The sequence below is a fragment of the Triturus cristatus genome, chromosome 8, assembly GCF_964204655.1.
Source record: "Triturus cristatus chromosome 8, aTriCri1.1, whole genome shotgun sequence".
Classification (NCBI taxonomy): domain Eukaryota; kingdom Metazoa; phylum Chordata; class Amphibia; order Caudata; family Salamandridae; genus Triturus; species Triturus cristatus.
In genome coordinates this window covers 151,333,358-151,356,019 of record NC_140591.1, presented here as the reverse complement: position 1 = coordinate 151,356,019, position 22,662 = coordinate 151,333,358, and the positions used below count along the sequence as shown (strand labels likewise).

Genomic DNA, 22,662 nt, shown 5'->3' with positions numbered 1-22,662 from the left:
GGTGGCAAGTTATGCGCATGTTTTTGATAGGGGATAACTGGGCACTTTTGGCGAGGGGCTGATATAATATTTTTATGTTTTCCTGAGTGGGCTCTAGGAATTCTCCGTGACTGTAATCCTGACAACTGATGTCATTGTATTTAATTAATTTTATTTTTGTTGCATCGCAGCAGTGTGACATTCTGATTGCTGTGAGCTGTTGGGGTTTAAATTGCCTTGTGTGAAAACCATACAGCACAACAATACAATCCCTAAATTATTTGTAAGTCAATACCGGAGACTTAATTTAGTTAGGATCAAATATTTTTTGAGTTGATCCTAACTAAATTAAGTCTCCGGTATTGACAAATAATTTAGGGGCTGTACTGTTGTGTGTAGGGTCAAATATTGATAAATAGTTGTAGAAGTAAATGGTATGTTACCTTCCTTTTCTCTTGCAGAATGGGCTAGTAATGGTTGACAAGCGTTTATGGTAGGTAGACGATAGAACTATATGGCTGTTTTAATTAGGCATTACTATATTACTTCTAGATCATATCATACAATTACCATGGGGTGATTGAATATATATTTGTGTAGCTGAGGAGGACCATGAATGTTTTAACCTTCAGGACGGTAGAGTACATTAGTGTCTAGTCGATTTTGGCATAAATGAGCTACAGGTCTAAGCTCTATGCTTGTATGGACATTTGGGCTGGAAATGAGGCAGTAGACTCTTATTTAGATATTTGGTGCAGCAGTACGATCATGTTGTAAATCGTTCTTTAATGAACAGGTTTCATTGTAATGGATAATGTTGAAAGGACGTCTGGCCTATAATGCTGGTCCCCAGCATGAACATTACAAACCTTTTAGTTTAAAATCAGGTCATCATAGGTTTTGGCTTTGCTGTTAATTTGAAATGTGCTTTCTATTTTTAGGTGGTCCAACTCCTTCAACTGTCTGTCAGTCTGCTTCCATGGCCCACCCCAACCTCCAATCAAGTAGCACCTACACTATGCCTCCAGAACCCACGCTTTCCCAGAACCCTCTATCAATTATGATGTCTAGGATGTCAAAGTTTGCCATGCCCAGCTCCACACCTCTGTATCACGATGCCATCAAGACAGTAGCAAGCTCTGATGATGACTCGCCACCTGCCCGTTCACCTAATCTGCCGTCCTTGAATAATATGCAAGGTGAGTAACTGCCCATAAAGTGCTTTGTGGTAATGCCGTTCTTGTCTGGTAATGCCGTTCTTGTCTGGTAATGCCGTTCTTGTCTGGTAATGCCGTTCTTGTCTGGTGCTGGGATGGGCGCCAGCTCTTCATAATCCTGGAAAGGTGTATAATAAAGATTAGTTTTAGTACCAATTAGAGAAAAGAGCACACAGACCATGGTAGAAGTGGAATATTAGGAACGTTAATGCGAACACTTCCATATGTTGAGTCTTCAGGACTTGATCCCACTGCTTAAAGACGACTTTGTCAGCACTAGCCTTATAAGGGCACTTGCTACTTCATCCCGATCCATCCAGCTAATTGCAAAAACCTCAGATTCTCTATAGGTTGAAGGCATTACCAGTTTAAAGTGCTCTCATTCGGAGTCACTATCGCACCCTGTGTGTTCACCAAATGTCTAGCAGTAGTAACAGCACATTTGTGCAAACAGAACATTCATGTCTTCCCATATCTGAACGACTGGCTCGTCAAAAACACACACAGACTACTCCATCTTTTCCATCAACTATGATTTACTATCAACATACCAAAAACACACCTTCAACCTTTACGGATTCAGCCATATTTAGGTGTCCTGCTCAACAAACAGGTGGGTTTGGCATGCTCAAATGTGGCTAGTATTCAAAATATCCAAACGCTACTACAGCAGTTTCAACCTAATCAACACTTATCAGTAAAAAAAAGTTGTGCGACTCTTAGGCATGATGTCATTTTGCATCGCAATATTACCACATGCTCGACAACATATGAACCTGCTGCAAGAATATCTGGCATCCCAGTAGTCTCAATCACAGGGTCAGCTACAAGATCTAGTTTTGGTGGACAGCTGCACTCTTCGCTTTCTGTAGCTTCCCTTCAACCCCGACCTTCTCCCTCAGAACCATTAATAAATCAGGCACTGAAATACAAAGGCGCTCAACCTTGCGATTTGGCTAAGGTCATAGAATTTGGTCACCTTAATGGTCCTCCTAAATGTATGACCATTCTTAAAGCTCGTAGGCCCACAGCTAGAGCATGTTACGAAGCGATGTGGAAAGATTTGTGTTCGAGGCATATGAGCTGTTGGTCGCATAATTTTGCATAGATCGCAATCTGGTGTTTGGCTCGGATGTTTGCACTTTGTTATTGTAGAAGTCTTTGTAGTCACGAGATAGGTGACTCCTCCTTTGGTTAGTAGTGCGCATGGGCATCGACTCCATCCTTAGATATTTTTTTTCAGCCATTGGGTTTGGATGTAATTTTCTGCGCTCTGGGTTGATGCCGTTTCGATTCCCCTTTGACGCGCAAAAATTCTCACCGCTCGACGGTATTGTTTCGATCGCAATCTCTCTCGACGCGTATCCAGTTCCAAAGACATTTTCGAGTCTGGTCGTCAGCGTGGGCTGTTGGGCCGATCGGCGCCATCAACCAGCATATGGAAAGGACTCCATTTAAAAAATGCAAGTGTGGGGCTAAATTCCCACACACAGATGTCCACGAGGGCTGCAACCTTTGTCTCTCACCAGAACACGAGAGTCTGCACTGCCAGGACTGTGACTCTTTCAGGCCCAAGAAGACTATACGTGATCAACGGGCTCAACGTCACGAAATGTCCAGATCAACTGTTTTGGTGCCGGACAACATCTTCGAGGCAGGCCCAGATGATCAAGAGACAGGAGATAAACAAGTCAGCCTCTCCGAAGCCGTGGAATCGGACTCCGAAGACCAGACGATTACTCCAGGTCAACAGAGCGCGAGTACTGACGTCGATACCCCTGCCCTGAAAAAACAAAAGGCTCCGGCAACACCTTCACCTTCGGGTCTGGGTCGACACCAATACCAGACTTCAGAAGCCCAGCCTCTGAGCCCGGCTCCGAAGCCCACAAAGCCTTCAGGCAGCTCAAGATCGAGCCAGCCACACCACGGTGCCGAAAAACCATCTTCGGCACCGAAACATAAACCCAAGGTCCTGTCGACACCAGAATCTTCGGCCCCAAAACCCAAGGTACCGGGCTCTGCGGCACAGAAGCAAACTCGATCCAAGTCTTCGGAACCGAAAAAACAGACTAAACCTTCGGAGTCGAAAATTCCACCTAAGCAAAAGAGACAAAAACCCCTCCTAAAGCTAAAGAGGACAGGCCAAAACACCACTCTGAGCCAAAGTCCTCGGCGCCGAAAAACGACAACGGATCCAAACATCTTTTCCATCCCGATCCACCGGATCCTAGGCAAAGAACACTCCATATTGACCCCATTACCGGCCAGGTCACCTCTATACCACCTAAGTAGAGGAAATTGGACACCTCAAACACCTGAGATACCCTCCAAGAAAAAAGACTCATCCACCTCACCTATGAGGCCTTTCTCTCCACCTCCACAGCCTCCAAACATTACACTTTCTCCAGCACACTCTCCAGTGCCTCCTCTTTCACCTGCACCACAAGAGGAGGAGGATGTAGGGGGTGAGGATAAGGACATACACTCACCACATACTACATATACTGATGAGGACAACCACTGTATCCCACCTCATGACTCTTGGGACGATTATAATGTCCTGGATGTACCCGAGCCAGATTTATATCCCTCCAGACCATCCCCTCCAGATGATAATGTATGGTTTGCCAACTGATAAATAGAGCTGCACAATACTATGGGGTTCAACTCCTTTCAGACCCTCTAGAGTAGGACTTTTTATTAGAGACATTCTCCCAGCCTCAAAAGACAACAAATACTCTGCCTATGCTCAAAGGGATGATTAAACATGCCCCTGTGATTTTTAAGGACCCTGTCAGGGCTAGGGTTCTTAATCCTAGAATTGAGAAAAAAATACATGCAAGCTCCAAACGATCCAGCTTATATTAAAGGTCAACTCCCTCTGGACTCATTAGTAGTGGCAAATGCCCGCAAAACGGGGAAATTCCCAAACCACAGGCGATGTCTCTCCACCAGACAAAGATACTAAGTTACTGGATGCATCAGGTGAAAGAGTTGCGTCTCAGGCAGCAAACTTTTGGCGCATTGCCAACTCGCAAGCTTTACTAGCGAGGTATGACAGGGCTCACTATGATGAGCTTGAAAAGCTCATGCAGCACCTTCCTGACGAACAAAAGACCAAAGGAAATGATCTCATACAAGAGGGAAAATTAATCACAAACACCTCAATAAAATGTGCCCTCGATGCAGCGGATACAGCATCCCGCGCAAGAAATACAAGTGTTGTACTACATAGACATGCGTGGCTGCGCGTATCTGGTTTTAAACAAGAAGTGCAGTCTACCATCCTCAATCAGCCCTTAGATCAGGAACATTTGTTTGGACCCACTGTGGACACATCTTTAGAAAAGATGAAAAAGGACACAGACAGCCAAATCCATGGGGGCTCTACAAGCAACGACTAGTAGAGGTTCTTTTCGTCGCTCCTCTTATAGGGGCGCCTCCAAAACCATTGGTGCAGAAACCACCTCTTCCACTTATGAAAGCTCCACCCAAACTTCCCCTAATAGAGGTTACTTTAGAGGAAATTAAAAAGGCAATAACAGAGGGAGGGGGCGTGGTTCTAATACCCTCCACTCCCCCACCACAAAACAGTGACTTTCCTCCACTCCCCTACGACATTCCACTCGGGGGAAGACTATCACAGTTCTTACCTGAGTGGAATTCCATCACCACAGACAGGTGGGTAAGACAAATTATCCAGTATGGTTACTGCCTGGAACTCAATTCTACTTCCCCCAACATACCTCCCAAACAACGTCCAATGTCCACAGAACATCTTGCGCTTCTCAAGCAGGAAGTTCTCTCTCTTGCAAAAACGTGCAATACAACCGGTTCCCATACATCACCAAAACACAGGGATTTACTCCCTTTACTTCCTGATTCCAAAAAAAGGACGGCACTCTCATGCCAATATTAGTCCTAAGGCCGTTAAACCGGTACATACAATCAGACCACTTCTCCCTGCTTCAACAAGGCGATTTCCTTACCACTCTAGATCTCAAGGACGCCTACTTCCACATTGCTATTCACCCTGCTCACAGAAAATACCTACGGTTTGTTGTGGACGGACAACATTACCAGTTCAAAGTCCTACCATTCGGAGTCACAACAGAACCCAGAGTCTTCACAAAATGCCTTGCGGTGGTAGCAGCCCACTTAAGGAGACAACACATTCACGTGTTTCCTTACCTAGATGACTTGCTCATAAAAGCCAAGTCACACGAAGCTTGTGTACAAGACCCACAACTCAATCCAGCTGCTACACAACTTAGGATTCACAATAAACCTCACCAAGTCACATCTACAACCGTCCCACAGCCAGCAGTATCTAGGTGCAACAATAGATCGTTCCAAAACCCTTGCATATCCTAACCAAACCAGGATAGCCAGTAAGCAAGCATTCATAACAAACTTTAAGCCGCAACCCTCACTACCAGCTTGAGTGTTCATGCAGCTAATAGGAATGATGGCCTCCTGCATCTTAATCGTTCCCTATGCAAGACTCCAGATGCGTCCATTACAAGAATGCCTAGCACAACAATGGAACCAAGCTCAGGGTCAACTTACAGATCTGGTGTTGGTAGATAGCCGCACATATCGCTCTCTGCAATGGTGGAACACACAAAATCTTTCCAAGGGGTGGCAGTTCGTAGACCTGGTTCCACAAATAGTGCTAACAGCAGACGCTTCGCTCTCCGGATGAGGAGCTAATCTCTTAAAACACACCATCCAGGGTATGTGGACCCCTCAACAAAAGCTCCTCCACATCAATCACCTGGAGTTACTGGCCATATTTCTCGCCCTAAAGTCATTCCAGAAACATCTCATAGGCAAAGTTGTCCTCGTCCGAACTGACATGACCGCAATGTACTATATACAGAAACAGGGCGGAACATGCTCTCTGCAGCTTTCGCGCCAAAGCATTTGGAGATGGGCCATTCCTCAAAAGATATACCTCTTAGCAGAGCATCTACCTGGGATTCACAATCAAATTGCGGATCTGCTCAGTCGTCAACAGCAGATTCACGAATGGGAACTTCATCCGCAAGTTCTTCATCCATTTTTTCAAATGTGGGGACACCCAGACATAGATCTGTTTGCCACACATTTAAACACAAAATGCCCAAACTTCGCCTCATGATATCCACACCCGTTGTACCAAAGGCAATGCGATATGGATGAATTGGTCAGGCAGATTTGCGTACGCTTTTCCGCCTCTCCCACTCATTCCATTACTGGTGCAGAAACTCAGTCTCTCACAATGTTCCTAGTTGCACCAAAATGGGCCCGACAACCATGGTTCACAACACTGCTGGAACTCTCAGTAGTCCCACACCAAAAGTTGCCTCTTTCCCCAAAGCTTCTCACCCAGAACCATGGAGAGATAAGACATCCAGAACCAGTGCAACTGAACCTCATTAAAGAAGATGACATCCTACCACTAGAGCATGCTATGCAGCTAAATGGAAAAGATTTGTTATTTACTGCAATAATAATACAATCAATCCTCTAGATGCTTCCACTCAAAATATTATTTGTTATCGCCTACATCTACAAAGATGCAATCTGGCATACACATCCATACGATTACATCTTGCTGCTATAGCAGCCTACTTGCAGAACAGACAACACTTGTCATTGTTCAGGGCGCCTCCCATCAAGGCTTTCATGGAAGGACTTAAAAGGATAATTCCTCCCAGAATTCCACCCTCTCCAGTATGGAATCTAAACATTGTCAATACAAGACTCATGGGTCCCCCATTTGAACCTTTACATAAATGTGAGTTAGTTTCTCACATGGAAAGTAGCTTTCCTTGTGGCCATCACATCCCTCAGAAGAGTGGGTGAACTCCAGGCGTTAACCATACAAGAACCATTTTTGCAAATACATCACAACAAAGAGGTTCTTAGGACAAACCCTAAGGGCCCGATTCACAGAATTAATTTAAGACAAAATTCTAAACTTACTATTTTTGGTATTCACAGAATGCACTTACTACTTTTGGTATTCACAGAATGGATTTACGACTACTAACTTTACGTCCGCACTCGAGGCGGAAGCTTCCGGCCCCGGAGGCGGAAGCTTCCGGAGGCGGAAGCTTCCGGCCCCGGAGGCTGAAGCTTCCGGAGGCGGAAGCTTCCGGCCCCGGAGGCGGAAGCTTCCGGAGGCGGAAGCTTCCGGCCCCGGAGGCGGAAGCTTCCGGCCCCGGAGGCGGAAGCTTCCGGCCCCGGAGGCGGAAGCTTCCGGCCCCGGAGGCGGAAGCTTCCGGAGGCGGAAGCTTCCGGCCCCGGAGGCGGAAGCTTCCGGAGGCGGAAGCTTCCGGAGGCGGAAGCTTCCGGCCCCGGAGGCGGAAGCTTCCGGCCCCGGAGGCGGAAGCTTCCGGCCCCGGAGGCGGAAGCTTCCGGCCCCGGAGGCGGAAGCTTCCGGCCCCGGAGGCGGAAGCTTCCGGCCCCGGAGGCGGAAGCTTCCGGCCCCGGAGGCGGAAGCTTCCGGCCCCGGAGGCGGAAGCTTCCGGCCCCGGAGGCGGAAGCTTCCGGCCCCGGAGGCGGAAGCTTCCGGAGGCGGAAGCTTCCGGAGGCGGAAGCTTCCGGAGGCGGAAGCTTCCGGAGGCGGAAGCTTCCGGCGGCGGAAGCTTCCGGCGGCGGAAGCTTCCGGCGGCGGAAGCTTCCGGCGGCGGAAGCTTCCGGCGGCGGAAGCTTCCGGCGGCGGAAGCTTCCGGCGGCGGAAGCTTCCGGCGGCGGAAGCTTCCGGCGGCGGAAGCTTCCGGCGGCGGAAGCTTCCGGCGGCGGAAGCTTCCGGCGGCGGAAGCTTCCGGCGGCGGAAGCTTCCGGCGGCGGAAGCTTCCGGCGGCGGAAGCTTCCGGCGGCGGAAGCTTCCGGCGGCGGAAGCTTCCGGCGGCGGAAGCTTCCGGCGGCGGAAGCTTCCGGCGGCGGAAGCTTCCGGCGGCGGAAGCTTCCGGCGGCGGAAGCTTCCGGCGGCGGAAGCTTCCGGCGGCGGAAGCTTCCGGCCCCGGAGGCGGAAGCTTCCGGGCCGGAAGCTAGTAGTTAGTAGTCGTAAATCCATTCTGTGAATACCAAAAGTAGTAAGTTCAGAATTTTGTCTTAAGTTAATCGGGCCCTAAATTCTTACCTAAAGTAATTTCAGCTTTTCACTTTAACCAGTCTGTTGAGCTCCCAGTCTTTTTTCCTCAACCAGACTCAGTAGCAGAACAAGCTCTTCATACACATGACTTCAAAAGAGCTATTCTGTACTACATTGAAACGACAAAGTTTCAGAAAAACCAAACAACTTTTCGTAGCTTTTTGCCACCGCATAAAGGCAATCCTATATCAAAATTTGGAATTGCCAGGTGGATAGTTAAATGGATTCAAATATGCTACCAGAAAGCAAAGCATACATTATCTATTCCCCCTAGAGCGCATTCCACACGCAAGATGGGGGCCTCCATGGCATTCTTAGGAAATATTCCCATGGATGACATTTGCAAAGCCGCAACATGGTCTACACCTCACACTTTCACTAAACACTACTGTGTAGATGTGCACGCAAAACAACAAGCAAGTGTGGGCCAGGCTGTATTAAGAACCCTTTTCCAAACTACTGCAACGCATACAGGTAACCACCGCTAACGGGGTAAGTGCGGATCTACAGCTCATTTGCCTCGAACGGAAAACGCTACATACCAGTATGCATCTGTTCTTGGCATGTAGAGCTGTAGAACCGCATTTGCCCACCCGCCTCCCCGGACACCTATGTGTTGCAGTACTATCTTACTTAGATACATTACACATGGGCATCTTTTATATTTTGTAACTAACTCCATCATCACCCTTCATGGCAAAACAATCTAAGGATGGAGTCGATGCCCATGCACACTACTAACCAAAGGAGGATTCCCCTATCTCGTGACTACAAAGACTTTTACAATAACAAAGTGCAAACATCCGAGCCCAACACCAGATGGCGATCTATGCAAAAGTATGCTGATCTACAGCTCTACATGCCAAGAACAGATGCTTACTGGTAAGTAGCATTTTCCTTTCTACTGTCGCTGTAACCAAACAAATCCACTTGATGCAACTGTGCAAAACATTGTTTGCTACCTTCTTCATTTGCAGACCTTTGACCTCGCTTACACTTCAATACATCTACATTTAGCTGCAGTTGCTGCCTATCTAGAAACCAGACAACACTTATCTTTGTTCAGGGTACCAGTTAAGTCATTCAAGGAAGGTCGTAAGGTAATTCCACCTAGAGCTTCATCTGCACCGGCATGAAATCTCAATATTGTACTTGCCAGACCTATGGGTCCACCATTTGAACCGTTGCATAACTGTCCCCTGCAATTTTTGTCTTGGAAGGTTTCTTTTTTGGTGGCCATTACCTCACTTGGGCGTGTTAGTGAGCTCCAGGCATTAACCTTGGGAGAACTTTTCTTCCAGCTACACAGAGATAGGGTTGTCCTTGGAACAATCCAAAATTCCTTCCAAAAGTGGTTTTATCTTTCAACCTCAGTCAGTTGAATTACCAGTTTTCTTTCCTCAAACCGGATTCATTTGCTGAAAGAGCTCTTCATATCAAAAGAGCTCTAATGTATTATATTGATAGAACTAAATCGTTACTTTAAACCAAACAACTGGTTCGAGGCATATGAGCTGCAGATTACACACTTTTGCATAGATCGCCATCTGGTGTTGGGCCCGGATGTTTGCAGTTTGTTTTTCCTCTTGGAAAGTCTTTGGAAGTCACAAGGTCGGTGACTCCTCCTTTGATTTGCATTGCGCATGGGCTTCGGCTCCATCCTCAGATTGTTTTTTGCCGCTATCGGGCTCAGATGTAATACTTCGCGCTCCGGGTTCCGAACTTTTCCAGTTCAACGATCGACGCAAAATCCTCGTTCATCGAGATTCTTCAGATAACAAATCATCTTAATCACCTTCTCTTCGACACTTCTTCGATTCCAGTCGTCGACTGCAGCCTTCGGGCCTATCCCGGCTCCGCTCTCGGCTAATGGAAAGAACTCCCTTCAAGAAGTGCCCTCGATGTGGGTCCCAATTCGCCCACACCTATCTTCATGAGGTGTGCAACCTCTGCCTCTCCCCTGAACACGAGGCTCGAGACTGTCCCGCGTAAGTCTTTTAGATCGAAAAAGACTATTCGAGATCGAAGGGCCAGACGCAACATGGCGCACTCCTCGACCTCCGCTCCAGTCGACATCTTCGGGGACGACGTCGAAGCTCCGGGACAGCAGCACACCGAAGAAGATGACGAAGACCTCGTCAGTGCTTCCGAAGCCGACGACTCAGATGTGGAGGACATCACCCCGGCGCAGAGGGTCGTGAGTACTATACCCCCTCCCATTGTCCACTCGCTTCTGAGGCTTGAGCCGGGAGCAGGGAAAGCGCTACTCAATTGACAAAGTAATTACTGCAACGCTCAGAATGAGGTGATAGTTTTTTACTGCCAGAGATTTTTTACCCTTTTATCGCACACATCGCTAATTTTCACAATTATTTTAAGCTTGAACTCTATTTTACATTTTTTTTAGCACCAGCAGCAAATCGTTGTCTCCCCCACTTACCTGACGCCGTCCTAGACCCGAACAGCCGTCTACCTGTGGAGCGGGGTCCCCTGGGCAGCGGCGGCCATCTTGAAGGGAAAGACGGGTTGGCGGTCTAGTTAGCGCTAGACGCCTACTTTAGGGCCACTGGCGCGACCGCGCCGCTGGCGCGCCTAAGGCAAGCCCGTCTGCGCCCGGGTCGCGCTCCGCGTTCAAATCCCTGGTCGTTTGTATTCAGGTCCTCACAATCAAATTTCCTATTCTAGAGAAACTTTATTGGAGCTAAACGAGAGGGGATGTAAAGCCAATTGCACGCGCCTGATGGCTGAGACCGGTTTTGGTCTGCCCCCAGGTTCCTGCCCCAATTGTCGAATGCAACTTCCTCCAATATGTTCCGAACCCATCAAAGCCTTAAAGGAGGTGGTACTCTCTGCTAGCACCACGCAGCACTTTGACTGCATTCTTATAAATGCCAGATCGTTGGTGAAACATAGCACGGTATGTGTGAATTTACTGATGGACCTGGGCATTAGAATCGCTTTCATTACAGAAACCTGGACGGATGAGGCGTCCGGGCCAGACCTAGTTAAAGCCACCCCCCCTGGTTTTTACTGTGAGGTTCTTAACGAACCTAACAAGAGGGGGGGTGGCCTGGCCATCCTCTATCAGAGTACGATCCAGGGAACGTTTAAAGCGCTTACCCTGCCTGCGAGGCACTTGCGTTCAATCTAAGGTTAACCAACCATTTTTCTTTTAAAGGCATTCTCATATATAGACCCCTGGGCGCTAAATCCTCTTTCTTTCCTGCGCTAGGAACCCTCTTCGAGGATTCCCTGACGGGGAATTCCCATACTATATTAGGGGATTTCAATTTTTATGTGGAACGGGCAGACGACCCGGAAACGGCACACCTACTAGACCTTATGGAAGCCGCAGAGCTCTCTCAACAAGTAACGGGTCCCTCGCATTTGGCGGGACATACCCTTGATGGGGTCCTTTCAAACATTCTGGAACTATCTTTTTCCGGTCTGCTACCGCTGGCCTGGTCAGACCATGCTGGAGTTCTGTTTAACCTTACAGCCAAACCCCATACAGCTAATGGGAATACTAAAGTGAACGGAAGAAAGTTGGAGCATGGAATAGGGTGGAAGCAGAGACCCTATCTAGGGTATTAACAACTTCTCTCACACCTATTGCCAGCGATATGGATGTGGCTGCCTCTTCCTACACAAAATGGCTTACGCAGGCCTGCTCGGACCTCGCACCACCCAAACTAGCTGTACTCAAAAGAATGGTTCCCTCAGCCCCCTGGTACTCGGAGGAACTAAAACTGCAAAAATGCATATGCAAGAGGCTTGAACGAAATTGGAGAAAGGACTATTCGGATAAGGAAAAGACGATATATCTGGCAAGCACGGCTACATATAAACACATGTTACGTGCTGCAAAACAGATGTTCTACGCCGCTCAGATAGCGGCGGCTAAAAACTCGGCTAAAGAGCTCTCTCTCGCCATCACCAACCTGTCTTCAGTCAAACCAGCCCCTGTTCAGTCAAGCATAGAGCTCTGTGAAAAAATTGCGCTATTTTTTCAAACTAAAGTTAATAACATCTTCACTAGTCTCGGTGACTCTATCAGGATTGGTTGTGAGTCCAAGCTGGAGGTGGAAGATTTGGCCATGCCGGCGGATATTTTGGAGGCTTTTAGGCCACTAACCTTGCAGGACACACTGGAACTACTTACTAAAGTAAACTCCGGATCTCCATTGGATCCTTGCCCAATGAAAATCATTAAACTAGCCCATGTCGCCATAGCCTCCTATCTTACTCCAATTTTCAATGGAATGTTTGAAGGAGGGAAATTCCCAAAAATCTGGAAGGGGGCCTCCATTCTCCCACTTCTTAAAAAAAAAAAAAAAAAAAAAAAAAAAAAACCTAGCTTGGACCCTTCTGATCCAAACAACTTCCGGCCCGTCTCCCTCTCCCAGCTAAACTAGTTGAAAAGGCAATGAATCAACAACTTACTGCCTTCATGAAGAGTACTTCTCTGCTTGACGCTTCTCAACACGGATTTCGGGAAGGACATAGTACCGAATCCGCCTTGATTAATGCCACGAAACAGATCAGGCTGGCGGTGGAGCAGGGAGGTAGAGCGGCATTGATCCATTTGGACCTATCGGCCGCGTTCGATACGGTCCATCACGGCTTATTGATGGATCGGTTAAGGAAAGGGGGAATTCGGAAAAAAACCATGGGATTTGCTAAACTCTTTTCTCACAGACGGCAGCCAAACAGTGTCCCTGGGAAACTTCTCTTCCCAACCCTTCTCCTTACCATGCGGGGTTCCGCAAGGGTCCTCATTAAGCCCCACCTTGTTCAACATTTATGTGGCCTCCCTTGCTCCCGTTGTCAGACGCCACGGGTTTAGTGTCACTTCATATGCGGATGACACGCAAATCGTGGTGTCTTTACTTCCAGGGCGTGAAAAGGGGCTGGATCTTAACTTTCAGTCCTGTATGTCGAAAGTGGGGCACTGGATGGCCAGCAATTGCCTTAGGCTGAACTCAAATAAGACCAAGGTCATTTTGTTGGTTAATAACCCCAATTTCTGGACCCCCTTATGGTGGCTGCAAGAACTAGGGGCTCTTCCCACCCCGGTTGACAAGGTAAAAAACCTCAGGATGGTGGTGGATGCCAAACTCTCCATGGCCATACAGGTTAAAGCAGTAGCTTCTAAAATAGGTTATATCCTGAGAACGTTGAAAAAAATCCTGTTTCTGCTCCCCTATGACTGCCGGAAAACTGTGGTAAAGGCCCTCGTAACATCCAGGCTAGACTACTGCAACAGTTTGTACCTTAACATTCAGGAAAATTTGTTGCATAGATTGCAGTTATTACAGAACGCTGCCGCAAGACTTTTAACCGGCATTCCGAAATTTGCTCCCATTTCAAAAGCCATTCGAGACCTACACTGGCTCCCAGTTAAAAGCAGAGTCCAGTTTAAATCGCTTTGCCTGGTTTTCAAGGCTTTAAATGGTGAGGGCTCGGACTTTCTAATAAAACAATTCAAAAGGTATGTACCTCCGCGGCGTCTTCAATCTTCTGACGCTAATCTGATAACGGTCCCCGTCATAAAAAAAAGACTGCTGGGGGGGACGTAGGTTCTCCTTTGGTGCTGCCAAGCTATGGAATGGGCTGCCTCTCCACTTGAGACGTATGGATAGCTTACTGTGTTTCAGAAAAGCGCTGAAGACCTGGTTGTTTCGGTAATTATTTTTTGCCTCTTAGGACTCCGGATTAGTGGACAGCGCCGGGACACCTATTTGGTAAACGCGCGCTTTATAAGTCGCTATAACATAACACACCCGCGCCGACACCCAAAAAGGCTTCGGTCACGCCTTCGCGCCTAGGCAAGACCAAGGACACTGCTTCTAATACCCCACCTTCGGGCCCGGTAAAGAAGCCTAATAAGCCTTCCGGCAGCTCGGGCTCGAGCCAGCCTACCAGCGGTGCCGAAAAACACCCTTCGACACCGAAGAGAAAATCGGCCTCCACCTCCTCACCGAGCTCAGCACCAAAGCCCTCGGTGTCGAAACCCGACACTCCTGCGCCGAAGCCTCTCTCGGCACCGAGCAAAAAATCGGAGGTTCCAAAAAAGCACGGCACAGACCAGCCTAAAAAGCAGTCGGCCCCGAAAACCTCGGCGCCGACTGAACAAACATTGTCACAGGAACTGTTTACACCGGATCCCTTGCAAAAAACTCTTACCAAGGATCCAAAAACAGGACATTTGGCTCTCTTCCAAAAAGAGACATTTGGACAAACCGGCTCCGCCTCCACCTCCAAAAAGGAAGGACTCTGCTACCTCCCCTTTCAGAATGCCTCCCCCACCCTCCCCACCTCCGCCTTCTCCACCCCCACCTCATTGCTCTCCGACTCCGTCTCCAGACGATGATGATCAGGGGGACCCATATCACGATCCAGGGGATGTGCCCCAAGACCCCACCCCTACAGGATCCCCAGACCCATGGGACAACTACAATAATCCAGATATTCCAGACGTCCCACAAGATGACCTTTACCCTTCCAGGCCATCTCCACCGGAAGACTCATTAGTTTCCACCACCTACTTCAGAGGGCGGCACATTATCATGGGGTAGAGTTGCACACTGACCCAGTAGAGGAGGATTTCCTCCTCGACACCTTTGATACCGCACATAGGTCTACCTCCATACTACCTATGCTCAAGGGGGTGGTAAAACATGCGCCAGAGGTTTTTATGGACCCAGTCAGGGCTAGGGTCATTAACCCATGCATAGAAAAAAAGTACAAAGCTGCCCCCACAGATCCTGCCTATATCAAAGGGCCAGCACCACTAGATTCCCTAGTGGTTGCCACTGCACGGAAGAGGTCAAACTCCCAGGCGTCGGGCGAAGCACCACCACCTGACAAAGAGTCAAAGCTACTGGACTCGTCAGGATAGCGTACTGCGTCACAGGCAGCCAATATATGGCGTATCGCCAACACTCAAACGCTATTGGCCAGATACAACAGAGCGCATTATGATGAGCTAGAAACCATCATGCACCATCTCCCTGAAAAATACAAAAATAGGGCTAATGAATTGATTCAAGAGGGAAAAACCTTAACTAATACCTCTATACGCTGTGCCCTAGATTCGGCAGACACAGCCTCCAGGGCCATAAACACCAGTGTTGTCCTCCGTCGCCACGCCTGGCTAAGAGTTTCAGGTTTTAAACCTGAGGTACAAGCCTCCATATTAAACCACCCATTTGATCAACAACATTTATTTGGTCCAAAGGTTGATGAGGCCCTCGAAGATGAAGAAAGACACTGATACAGCGAAATCCATGGGAGCCCTACAGTCACACACTCCTAGGCGCTCCTTTCGCCGCTCTTCCATTCGGGGCACGAGTAGAGGCTACTCCTCAGATAGCGCATCCACGTCCTACAAATCCCCTCCTCAGTTCACCTTCACAAGGGGTTATCAAAGAGGCGGCTTCAGAGGCAATAATAATAAAGGCAGAGGCAAAACAAATACCGCCCGCTCTGCCACACCGCCTACCCAATGACTTTCCCCCGCTCCCTCAGACCATCCCACTCCGGTCGGGGGCAGACTACAAAATTTCCTTCACGTCTGGGAGACCATCACCTCAGACAGATGGGTGACCCAAATTATTCAGTCAGGGTACTGCCTAGAATTAACATCTACCCCCCCCCCAACATTCCACCGAGGCAACGCCCAATGTCACAAGAACATGCCACGTTACTAAAACAGGAAGTAATCTCCCTCCTGCAAAAACAAGCCATAGAGCAAGTCCCCATGAATCAGCAAAATTTAGGGGTCTACTCCCTGTACTTTATGATTCCAAAAAGAGACTAGACTCTACGACCTATTCTAGATCTCAGGCCTCTAAACACTTACATACATTCAGACCATTTTCACATGGTAACCCTTCAACAGGTTCTTCCACTCCTCTCCCAGAACGACTTTCTCACCACACTGGACTTGAAAGACGCATACTTTCACATTCCAGTACACCATGCTCACAGAAAGTACCTCAGATTTGTAGTGGACGGGCAACACTACCAATTCAAGGTGCTCCCGTTCGGGGTCACAACAGCACCAAGGGTATTCACCAAGTGCCTAGCGGTAGTGGCGGCACACCTCAGAAGACAGCACATTCACGTCTTCCCATATTTGGACGACTGGCTGATAAAAGCCACGTCCTACAACCAATGTGTACACCACACCGCCACTACAATCCAACTACTTCACCAGCTAGGCTTCACGGTGAACCACCAAAAGTCCCAGCTAACACCATCCCACATAAAGCAATATCTTGGTGCCACCATAGACACCTCAAAAGCCATAGCCTACCCCAATCCGGCCAGGATTGCAAGCATTCAGGCTTTGCGTCAAAGATTCATACCTCAACACTCCCTTCCAGCAAGAGTGTTTATGCAACTGATAAGGATGATGGCCTCTTGCATTTTCATAGTGCCTCACGCAAGACTCCAGATGCGTCCACTCCAAGAGTGCTTAGTGCGCCAATGGAACCAGGCCCTGGGGCAACTGACAGATCTGGTGTTGGTAGACGGTCGCACCCATCGCTCTCTGCAGTGGTGGAACACCACAAATCTTTCCAGAGGTCGACCGTTCCTGGACCCGGTTCCACAAATAATACTAACAGACGCATTGCTCTCCGGCTGGGGAGCTCATCTAATACACCTCACAGTGCAGGGCACATGGATGCCACAACAAAAGTTACTCCATATCAACCATCTGGAGTTACTGGCAATCTTTCTAGCCCTAAAATCCTTTCAAACACACATTTTAGGCAAGGCAGTCCTCATTCGCACAGACATGACGGCCATGTATTACATTTAAAAACAAGGCGGCACACACTCTCCACAGCTCTCTCAACTAGCACAGAGCATATGGAGATGGCCAATCCACACAAAATCTTTCTCCTAGCCCAGCATGTACCAGGAGTCCAAAACACCATGGCAGATCTGCTCAGCAGACAGACGCAGCAGATCCACGAGTGGGAACTTCACCCGCAGGTTCTTCACCTGTTCTTTCAAATGTGGGGGCATCCGCAGATAGACCTCTTCGCCACCCACGAAAACAAAAAATGCCCAAGCTTCACCGCCAGATACCCACACCCATTGTCCAAAGTAAATGCGATATGGATGAACTGGTCCGACAAATTTGCGTACGCCTTTCCACCTCTCCCACTAATTCCATTAGTGGTGCGAAAGCTACAACAGCATTCTCACACTGATCCTAGTAGCTCCAACATGGGCCAGACAACCGTGGTACACCACACTGCTGGAACTCTCGGTAGTACCACACCAAAAGCTACACCTCTCACCATGCCTCCTAACCCAGAACCATGGAGAGATCAGACACCCGGACCCAGCTCAGCTCAACCTTGCGATCTGGCTCCTGAGATCCTAGAATTCGGATACCTTAACCTTCCCCCTGACTGTAAACGTCATCAGAGAAGCTAGACGCCCTACCACTAGAGCCTGCTACGCTGCCAAGTGGAAAAGATTTGTTGTTTATTGCCATAACACAATCAATCCTCTAGACGTGTCTATACAACACATCATATGCTACTTACTCCATCTACAAAGGTGTAACCTAGCATATACATCCATTCGGCCACACCTCGCAGCAATTGCCGCTTACCTACAAAACAGGCAGCACCTATCACTTTTCAGAGTGCCTGCCATTAAAGCCTTCATGGAAGGCCTAAAACGAATAATTTCCCCCCAAAGTACCACCCTCACCTGTGTGGAACTTAAATATAGTTCTCACAAGGCTAATGGGACCGCCCTTCGAACCTTTGCATAAATGCGAACTGCAATTTCTCACATGGAAAACAGCTTTTCTTGTAGCCATCACTTCCCTTAGAAGGGTCAGTGAGATACAAGCACTTACCATACAAGAACCTTTTCTCCAAATGCACCAGAACAAGGTTGTTCTCCGTACCAACCCAAAATTCCTACCTAAAGTCATTTCCCCTTTTCATCTAAACCAATCGGTAGAAGTACCGGTATTTTTCTCGCAACCTCAAACTGTTGCAGAAAGTGCTCTACACACGCTAGATGTCAAATGAGCCTTACTTTACTATATCCAAAGAACACAACCTTTCAGAAAGACCAAACAACTATTTGTCTCTTTCTCTCCACCACACAAAGGCAACCCCATCTCAAAATCAGGGATAGCTAGGTGGATTGTAAAATGCATCCAGATTTGCTACCGCAAAGCGAACGCTATCTGTTCCCCCTAAAGCCCACTCTACACGAAAGATAGGGGCTTCTATGGCTTTTGTAGGGAACATCCCATTAGATGATATCTGCAAAGCAGCTACATGGTCAACACCGCACACTTTCACTAAACATTACTGTGTAGATGTGCAAACCAAGCAACAAGCCACTGCAACAGATTCCGGTGGTCGCCGCTAAGGTTGGGAACTGCTATATAGTCTATGCAAAAGTGTGTAATCTGCAGCTCATATGCCTCGAACGGAATATGCTACTTACCAGTATGCATCTGTTCTTGGCATGTAGAGCTGCAGATCTACACACGCCCACCCGCCTCCTTGGCTACCTGTATCTGTTCCAGTCTATCTTATTTAGATACAACACACATGGGTTTCTTCACTGTTATTACTACGCTCCATCTTTCCCTGTTGGCGAAAAACAATCTGAGGATGGAGCCGAAGCCCATGCGCAATACGATCCAAGGGAGGAGTCACCGAACTTGTGACTTCCAAAGACTTTCCAAGAGGAAAAAACAAACTGCTAACATCCGGGCCCAACACCAGATGGCGATCTATGCAAAAGTGTGTAGATCTGCAGCTCTACATGCCAAGAACAGATGCATACTGGTAAGTAGCATATTCCTTACAGAAACAAATCATTCTGAAGTGTTGCATTTCGGCATTATATCTCCTTAGACTGTATTTACCAAAACATTAGTGGTCGCAACAGCCACCTCATGTGTAACATTGGCTGGGCAACTGGCTGGGTTAGGCAGGCGCATTTGAGCAATGGCAAACATTCGGAAAGTTGTTAGCCTATTACGTGAGACCGAGTGAACTGAAAAAAACAAACGTCTTGTCAAGTCCCAAATATCAAAGTCTTTCCTTGGGACAGAACTGAACACAGTCTCAAAGTAATGATTTTCCTTATGTTTAAAAGTACACAGGCATTAATGTAAAACTTGCTCACGTTTGCCAGATGTCTCAGTTTCTAATGGTGAAGACTTAAAGCTGCTCGGTATGAAGCTTTTTTGCATTCATCTAATCCCAAACCCAAGTTTATATAGGAGACCTAATCAAGAGTGGTTAATCAACAAATGGGTGGATCTGGTGGTTGTAGCAGACCACGTCATCAAATAGATTAAATGGTAGATCAGAATGAACATGTGGAATGGGAGGCCGTTGACTTAACATCACCTGCAGGCAGTCAACAGATGCAGCGTGCTGAGGGGATACTTATGGAACAACTCAAAATAAGGTGCTGTGACTTGCTCAGGAGCTGAGCAAGCATATTAGTTGCTTGGAGCGGAGAAAAACGTACCTGCACTGAAATCCTTCCAGAGTCTAATCCAGAACACGAAGGTTCGAAATTCTACAGACAATGCATCTGTGATGTTAAATATGAACGAGTGGACAGTTGCTTATCCTCTCTTATAGCTAACACAACACATCTGTCGGTGGGTAACCGCAAGAAACGTACACTTGGTGGCAAACCATGTCCCAGGGTAGAGAACATTCATACAGATGAGCTAAGCAGGCAAACAATATGGGAAGTTGGGTACATCGCACACCTAATGGACTGCAAGCTAACTTGCGCTCTTTAATGGTACACCGATTGTGAATCGCGACGGTGGATACATTTTTACTCAAGTAAGTACCTTAAAATAAAGACAAGTGTTACTGGTGGCAACACACCTGAGGCTATTAAGTGAGTTGCAGGTACTCGCAGAACAGGGACCATAACATTTCCATTTAATGTAGTGCCATCTTTCAATCTCAATCATACCCTAATCCTTCTGGCACTTTTCCAGAAGCCTACTATCCACCCCAGCGAAAACACTCTACATATTAGATGTAAGAAGGGTGATTATGTACTACATGCAGGATATACAAAGCATCCGAAGTACCACACTGTTTTTCGTGGGACACTCACCATAGACACTGTGATGAAAAACACTACCTCTGAATGGATAGCGCAGACTATTGCACACTGTTACCTAATGTCTAACAAAATATTGGAAGTGGAGCCTGGGGGGGCGGGGGGGTCACTCTACCTGGAAAACTAGGTCTACATCAGCAGTCATGGCCCTTGTCTCAACAGAACATTTGCAAAGCACAGTACACATTCATGAGCAACTATTGCGTTGCTATAGATACTCATGGAAGCAGCAGTATGGCAATCCGTACTGAAACACTTGTTAGCAAGCACTCCTTCACACTCCCTCTCCCCTGCTCCCCCCCTCGGGCATGTAGCACTGCTGCATAATCACTGCACAGTATGCACATCTAGAAGAGATTGTGGACTGCAAAAGAAACTAAATCCTTCACTGCAATAATTATGCAGTTTAGGTTCTTCTTTTTGAGTCTTTGCATGAAGCAGCTCTTCAGCGCTTGCCATGGAAGCTGCCATTCTCTGTAGCAATTACTTGTGCCCTAAACTTAAGTGAGCTTTGAGCCTCTTGTGTGGAGGAAGCCTACGTGGATCACAATTGCAATAAACTTTCCTTAGGCACCCCCCATTATTCCTTTCTAGAGTCATTTTAGAATTCCAGATGAATATAACTATTGCCCTTAGTACTTTGTTTCCATACTGTACCTTGCTACAGAAACATCTCTTCGTGCTCTGGCCATGGAAAGACCCTTTAGATAGTACCTGGACAAGTCCAAAGATCTCAGGCAGACTAAGTAGTTACTTGTAAACTGTGGAACTGTCCACACTGGTAGGACATCTACGAAAGAGAACATTAGATGGGGAGTGTTGTAAATAAATTATCAGATGGGTACCAGATGGTTAGCAGACCGCTCCAAGGTAAACCAGAAGTGGCCTCCACTAGAGGGAAAAGGCTGCCCCTGCCACGCTGAGGAATGTTCACGTCCCAGTCTTTAGTAAAGCTGCAACCCTGGAGCTCTTTTGAAACACTGTTGCATTGATTCTGACTCCAGACGGGTGCTATTGTGGGTAGAACCTCCACTTAATTTATTCGCTTCGGTTAGATGCTATCTTCTACCTATCCTTTTGAATCCTTCTTTATTCATATTATATATCGTGCTACTCGATTTTGCTGTTCATGGATATCGGTAAGAATCCGGTCACAGAGAAGAGAAAGTTACTTGTAATCCAAGTTCTTGGTCAGGGACTTTCTCTCTTGAATTTATAAACATCGTAACTTCATCCCCACTTTCAAAGGCAATGCAAAGATAAATATTTATTATTCAACTGTTTTCTTTCACAAACTACCTTAAAAATCCTACACTGAATGATGGGAAGGGTGATAGCTTCTGAAATTCTTTAAAGTGCGGTGTCAGTCTGCCACTGGGTTTATGCAGTTGAAGTCTGCATTTTCTCTTCACTTTTGTAAAGGTAAGAGCAGTGTTTTCCGTCAAATTGTTGTTAGATTTAATTGGGCTGAATGCATCTGCTTTTTAAAACCTAAAATGTTTTATAGTGTTCCATCTTATAGAACTGTTTTAATTTTATGAAATTTCTTTTTTTTTATTAAACTTTGTGGCAATGTTAGATGGCGAGTGACAAGGGGCTAATAAACCATTACAACAGTGACTTTAAACTTTGAGGGCATGGCAACTTAACCTCCCCAGCCCCTTTCTGCACTAACCTCATACCATGTAACGTTAGTTAATGTGCATGTGAGGTTTCTATTAAGTTTGTTTTAAAATGTGTAAATAAGATCTAGATTTTAGGTACATGCTGAAAACTGGGCTTTGTATTTGTAGTCTGAATTCAGTGAAAATATTCACTAAGCCTGGTGCTTAATTTGAGCCGGTGATGGCTCCGGCACTTAATTCTCAACACCAGCATTTATGACAGCCCTACACATGGTAGCACTGTCTGTCTAATTTTGAGTGAGCACAAGAGTTTTAATAATTCATTATACATTAATAATACCTACCACCTAATGTCATTCTTCCAGATCTGGCTGGCCTAGAATAGTCTGATTTATCACACTTGTATGAGTGTGATGGTTAGTAGTTGTGTTTGGTACTGGCATTGGCAGAGCTGGCAGGGGCGATGGGTCGTGCAAGCTGCAGTTGCCTTTTAAGAAGGGACCGGGCACTTACCTTTATTATTTCAAATTGAGCACTGCCAACA

At 47.2% G+C, this 22,662-nt stretch overlaps 1 protein-coding gene across 6 annotated transcripts in view; it reads left to right on the top strand.

Moving 5' to 3' along the window:
* The window catches only part of BCL9 (BCL9 transcription coactivator), a 685,736-nt gene that overhangs the window by 660,171 nt on the left and 2,903 nt on the right, over nt 1–22,662 (top strand). For all 6 annotated transcript variants that reach the window (XM_085621192.1, XM_085621190.1, XM_085621189.1 and 3 more), the window contains one exon: nt 921–1,178. In XM_085621192.1, the coding sequence (XP_085477318.1) occupies nt 921–1,178 (258 nt within the window). The remainder of the gene's footprint in view (nt 1–920; nt 1,179–22,662) is intronic.